A 7,250-nucleotide genomic window follows, 5' to 3' on the forward strand; every position below is an offset into this window, starting at 1 on the left:
TCATGGTAGACAACTATACTGGGATGGTAATAAATGCAAAACCATTTTTAGGAAAAAACAGTGGAAATGAAGAAAAAAATAGAAAAATTGTTGAAGCTTTTTCCCGTTTTATGGAACTAATATGACTCTTTATATGGACAATTTATTTACAACTGTTGATATTGCTCTTGAATTAAATAAACGAGATATTGATGTTGTGGAAACTTGTAGAAAAGAACGAATATTCGTCCCAAAAATATTCAAAGAAAAACAATGTCACAAAAGGTTTTTTAACTTTAAATTTAGTCAAAATTTGCAAAATGGTAATAAGAGATACTCCAATTGAAATTGTCATGTTGAATTATTATGATAAAACAAATAGTTTTGTTTTATCATAATAATTACATTATTTTTGTCGACCAAAAAACTGCCTATCATTTTTAATAAAAAATTGTTCATTTTAAATTCAAATAAGTTATAACAAAAACATGGGAGGAGTCGATTCGGTTAACAAAATGGTAAAACAGTATTCTTGTAAAAGAGGAACGAGAAGGTGGCCTTTGGCAATGTTTTTTTTTGAAATTGTGGATATATGTGCTTTAAATGCATATTGTTATACAAACAAAACGATCAAAAGAGAAAAATTCTTGATTGGTTTGAGTATAAAGTTGTGTCAGCCACACGTCAAAACAAAAGCTAAAAGTACAAAACAATCGAAAAATCTGTTATATTTAGTCACATTTTCAGTGAAAATGAAATTATAAATTTTGATGTTAATAATACAATATGTATAGTTAAAGCGCCCGTACTTTAATGTCAAACTCCGTCATCAATGAACACTATGTTGGAACTTATATCAATTGAGCTACGAAAAAAGTTGAAGCAATAAGAAAAAGGTCACTATGTACAAAACTTGAAAAGTTGGGAACATGTAAACTTTGTTGTGGCCAATGTAAATCAAAAATTAAAAGTGGTTGCTATTTTTGCTGTCAACCGGTGTGTTATTTACATTTCGTTTTTGTTTGTATCGATTGTGCAAATAAAATGGTCAAAAATCAAAAACAGTTTATTATCTACAATTTTGAGTTTTTCGGGTTAATTGTATAATGATAATTAAAAATTAAAAATAAATTTCCAAAAAACGAATATTGAAAATAAGTGATATTTAAATTACACAAACACCATCATAAGGTTAAACAACCCAACAATACTTAAAATTGATTGGTTGTTTTTTGTTGGTATTATTATCAAGATTACCACTTATTTATTGGAATTTTGCTTATTTTTATTTTAGAATCAATAAAAAAAGAACAGGATTTATTAACAAACTTTTTTTTCAAATTATTTTTTTTAAATAAAAATTTTTTTGATATGACAAAAGCTAAAAATTATTAAACCTGCTACCGTTTTGCAACACTTGGGGAACTCTGTTTTTAATTTCCCGTTTTTATTAACATGTTATCACGTTTTGTGTTAGATTTGACATTTTTCATTCAAATGTAACTTAAAAAATAAAATAAACAATGAATTTGATTTTTTTTATCATTTATTTAATTTAATATTTCGGGAAATTTTTTTAATTTATTTATCACTATTGAATTATTACTTCTTTTTTGTACTATATTTGATTGTTATTATATGGTTAAATTTTGAGTTTTAATATTAATATAATACTTATAAAATAATAAATATAATATAATACATTTTTACCTGAAAAATAAAAATATTTTTAGATGGGGCACATAATATGGTATATTAATAATTAAATATACAATTGTTAATAGCTTTTGTACAACTACTTATTTCTCTTCTAATGTTTTTTATTTTGCCAAACAACAAAAAAATGTCTAACTCTGTTTAAGTTTACAATAATTCTAAATATTATTAATTCCATAAAGTTATAACAAGTAATAAATATATTATTTAATTATAGTATTATAAATAGTATCGAACGATAATTTGATCATTTATTACTAATAGTATCAAACCAATTACCACGTCATTGAGGTATGTCAAAGGAGCATATAAAAATGAATTTTACCATATGAATTCAAACAATGCAAATATTTGTGAAGACCCTCACAGGAAAGACAATCACTTTGGAAGTGGAGCCAAACGATTCTATTGATGCTATTAAGGCAAAAATACAAGAGAAGGAAGGTATTCCACCAGACCAACAGAGACTCATCTTTGCTGGCAAACAACTTGAAGAGGGAAAGACGCTCTCTGACTACAACATTCAGAAAGAATCAACGCTTCACCTTGTCTTGAGATTGAGAGGTGGGTTTTAAGCATTTCGTCTTTATGAATTCGTTGTGATTTGTAATTCATTTTACATGATAAATTTTTATTTTATTATTTTATATTTATTTATATGGTAAAACTTCTAAGAAACCGGCATTTTTAGATAATCAAACCCGCTAGATAGAGAATAATATTTTTAGTTCCAGTCTTAAAAATGCCTACTCATGAGAAAACTTTTTTAGAGGTATTACTTTTGGGAGGTTTTAATGTAGTTTGTGTTAAAACACAAATAATTTATTCGAACGTGGTTTCCTGACAATAAAAAATGCATTTGCCGGGACTCGAACCCGGATCTCCACCTTGGAAGGGTGGAATTCTGCCCTTAGACCACAAATGCTACTTATCTATTATATTATTTATTCTTGATATAATTTGTGTGTTTTAAAATATTAAAAACCGTAAAACCAATATAAGATTGTGATGGGTTTTGTAGAAATACAATTGTTTTTAATTGTCATATAATAAACAACGAATTGTTTGTTCAGTAAAGCAAGAGTGGCCGAGTGGTCCAAGGCGCTCGTTTCAGGTATGAGTTTTTTCGAAGACATGGGTTCGAACCCCACCTCTTGCATTTTGTTTTTTTGGTGTTCTTTAATAATTGTTAAATTTTTCAAATATAAACGTGGATATGTGACTTGTAAATTCAATCAAAGAAACTCAATAAAATTAACATAAAAATGTCATCCATGTTACGATTAAATATACTGTTTGGTCAATTATATATATTAGTGTCAAATTAAACAATTATTGTTATAATGTTTTGAGAAAAAAAATAAAATTGTTAAATACTTTTTAAAACAACAAAAAATAGTATTTGCTTTTATATTCAACAATATAATAGCTGTTCGGCGACTTTTCAGTCTCTTTAAAAATCGCCGACTTTTTAGTGGTCTTAAAAGTCGCTGACCTAAATATTTAGTTAAATAACTATTCAAAATACTATTTATCATGTAAAAGGAATTGAAAAAATAAACCATATAAATTTAATATAATTATTATTAAAAAATAAAATGAAACAATACCGTCCCAATTATATCTTCTCAAATCATTTTTTAAATTATATTTATATGATTATAATATAACAAATTATAACAACTATTGTGTTTTTACACATTTTTGAGACAATAATGAATATGATATAATTTATTAAAGTTAATAGTTCTTTAGTTCTAAAAGAAGTCGGCGATTTTTGAAGGGACTCAAAAAGTCGCCAACTTCTCAGTAATATCAAAAGTCGCCGAACAGCCATAAATTGTAAATTATAAAAGTTGGGTTTTGCAAATTAAAAATATCAAGCGGAAAAATCAATGTAATTGGCTGTAAATAATTCGTCATATCTTAAATCAATAGGTATATCGTTAATGTTTAGTGTGTTACATTTATAAAAACAACTTGCTCCTATTTTAGTGACACTTTTTGGAATTTCAATTTTGCTTAACACTTCACATCCTTCAAAACAGTTTTCTCCGATATATTCGACTTTAGTAGGTATAACTATTTCACTCAGCTTGCTACAATAAGCAAAACAGTGTTTTCCAATTGATGTGATATTTGGTGGCAAAGTGATACAACTGATATTGCAATAATACAAACAGCTATTTCCAATTGATGTTGCACTTTCTGGTATAACAACGTCTTCCAATTTTATACAGGAATCGAAACAGTTCACACCGATTGATTTTACATTGGATGATATTGTTATACTGATCAAGTCACTGTGATATGCAAAACAATACGACATAATTGCAGTGATGTGTTTTGGTACTTCAAGACTCATTAATTTCTGGTCGGAATTAATATGTGTGTTATTGATATCGATGACAGTCATCGATATTTCGATGCCAAATAACACATCTGTCCCACATATACATTTGTAGCCATGATACCCTTGACACCCAAATGTGCATTCAAATTGAAAAGTATCAATCAAATGCGGTATTGACAATTTAGTGAGCGAAGTGCATGTCTTAAAGCAGTCGTAACCAATAAATTGAACACTTTGTGGAATTGAAATTGAACCCAACTTGCTGCATCCTTCAAAACAATGATTATTTATTCTTGTGACACTTTCTGGTATTGTTACTGTTTTTAAATTGCAACACTCCTCAAAACACCCCTTTCCAATTGATATTACTTTACTTGGTATTATAAAACTTGTCAATGAAACGCATTTAAAAAAACAATATTTGGGAAGTGTTGTGATGCTTTCTCAAAAATCGATGCGAGACAAATAGTAACACCGTTTAAAACAAAACTCGTCGATTGATCGAACACTGTTTGGAATAGTGATATTTTGCATATGTATACAATTGGCAAAACAAGATCGTCCGATCGATGTTATACAACTTGGTAAGTTAATCGAGGTCAAATTGGTCGAATTTTTATAACACTTGATATCCAGTGATGTTACATTTAATGACAAAGGAATATTTTTATATCTTTTCAAATCTTTGTTGGTAAATGTCACATTTTTAAAAAGGATGTTGTTGTTCTTATTAAGAGTAACTGTCTTACAATCAACAGTAAACCAAACAACTACTTGGAAAAATTTCTTTTTAAAGAAAGATTTGAACATGTTTAAAACACCAAAATAATCGTCGAAAATAACATTCCCAAAATTTTCATCATCTTTTGACCACAAGTTAAGTGTTTCGATGTTTGGAAAGTAACTTATAGTCTTGCTGTTCAGTGAAATTGGATTAAAATGGAATTTTAACATGTTGTCTTTAAATTTTGTGTTCACCGATTGGATGTTTATAAAGTCGTTTATTGTTAACAAATATTTTGAAACGACCATTATGTGGTATCCATCAAGGCGGATCATCTTAATAATATATCAAAAACAGATAAAAACTAAAAATTTATTGACTGTTTATTTAATTGGTGTTTTGACAAATAAACAAAATAATTCTAAATTTTTGTTAAATTTAAAAACAAGTAAATATTAAATTGAGTAACTAATGATTTATAATTTCAATATTTAAACACTTGAAATATAAAATCGAAGTATATTGTTTATAATTTTTATTTACTATTAAAACATGAAATAAATTTTTGTGAAAATGGATTTTGATAAAATCTATTTAAAATTTGATCAGAATACAATATATTCCAAGTTAAATTCACTTAATTATTTGGCATTATCGAATATAATGTTACTATCTGACCTTACAAATCTTTTTTTTATAAAACATTTTTTGGAAAAAATGTTTTGTTGATGAAAACGCCTATACCGTTAGTGTTTTCATCAAAACATTGCCAAATATTAAAAAAGAAACCTATAAATTAATATTTACGCAATCGGTATGTTTACTGTTTACATTTCAGATGAATATTTGTTTTATTGGTAGATCATATGAAATACCAAAAATAGTATTGTAAATTCTATTCGATTATTTATTTAAAAAAATATAATTTATTAATAATTAAACACGAACTTATTTTTTTTTCTGACAAAAACATTAAATATAGGTATCTTTTATTGACGAATTTATTATAAATAAATAAATAATTTATATTGTTAAAAATATGTTTATAATATATAATTTAATTTCAATCAGGGTGTCCCAAAATAAGCTATTGAGCCCAAAACTGCAGAATTTTATATGAAAAAACTTGTTTTTATTTATTTAATGCAAACTGGAGGGAAAAAATACCCAAAGATTGTTTTTTTAATGAAAAAAAATATTTCCCGTTTTTTTGCGGATTGGTTGATTTAAAAATATTTGGCAGAAAAAAAAATGAAGGAAAAAGCATAAGAAAAAAATAAAATTAGAATTGGAATAAAAAACAAAGAGGAAAAAAGATCAATTTGGTTAAAAAAGATTAAAGACTTTTTAAAAAATAAATGCCAAATAAAAAATGAAATGTGTAAAAAAAATAGAAAAATACTTTTTTAAAAGAACAACTCCTTTAATGATATCATACCAAAAAACAAACATCGTTATTTGTGATCAAAAATCAATTCCACACTTATATGTATTATCAAATATCATGATGTTTATTACAGACAATTAAGATCGTAAAACAACAAATTTTTTACTCTGTTTTTTTAATGGTAACAATTGTTTTGTGTTTTTTAAATAAAGTATTTTCTTTTCGGTTTAAGAACATGTACATATATGACAAACTTTATTCAATTTGTCTATTTAATTAAAGTTTGTCTTTTATTTATTGGATAATATGGTGTTGATTATTATTATAAGTTACAAACAAAGATATTTTCATTCAAATACAGAAATAATTAAAAATATATTTTTGTAATCATATTGTATTAGAAACTATTTTACAGATAAAAATATTGATGTAATTTTGAATCACTATTCGTTGATACAGAAACAAATGAACATATGATGAATTGTAGAATTGGGTTTTTTTCGAAACTTTGTCATATAAAAATATTAAAAATACCAACCTTTGATATACTTTGTTTTGATTATTACCACACCATTTTTTAATTAAAAACTCATTAAATAACACAAATTATTAACAATAATTGTTTAAACGAATTCATTATTCTTATTTAAATCCAAATACATTTGAATACGAGTATTCGTGTATAAAAATTTCAAAATAAACAGCACCACAAAATTGTAGTACATTAGAAAATAGTCTTACAAGTTGTTTTATGGTATTTTTCTTTATAAAGTCGGGTTATTATTTTTTCAAAACCCATTTTTTTCCTGATTGTTTAGTTAATTTTTATAAGTGAAAAAACAATCCAGATTTTTTGGTTTGTTTGATACTAAAATCACAAGTGTACGACAATTTTCTGTTGGTCTTTAATTTATAAAATGTTGTGACATGTTATTTAAAAATGATTACACAAAAATATTTATTATCTATTAACATTACACTTGTGTTTATCAAGTGGTTTAATATTAACACTTTCATAATTATCAATATGTAAAACATATATATATATATATATATATATATATATATATATATATATATATATATATATA

General features: G+C 25.4%; 1 protein-coding gene across 1 annotated transcript; it reads right to left on the reverse strand.

Annotated features, from left to right (window-relative positions):
• Positions 1-3,574: 3,574 nt before the first annotated feature.
• On the reverse strand, positions 3,575-5,107 carry EIN_331340 (hypothetical protein; the record flags this gene model as incomplete). Its single annotated transcript, XM_004185021.1, has 2 exons — positions 3,575-4,365; positions 4,522-5,107. 2 exons carry the CDS (start codon positions 5,105-5,107, stop codon positions 3,575-3,577), a joined length of 1,377 nt encoding a protein of 458 aa, XP_004185069.1.
• Between the last annotated feature and the right edge of the window lie 2,143 nt (positions 5,108-7,250).

The sequence above is a fragment of the Entamoeba invadens genome (genome assembly GCF_000330505.1).
Source record: "Entamoeba invadens IP1 unplaced genomic scaffold scaff_1105074726131, whole genome shotgun sequence".
NCBI classification, from domain to species: domain Eukaryota; phylum Evosea; order Mastigamoebida; family Endamoebidae; genus Entamoeba; species Entamoeba invadens.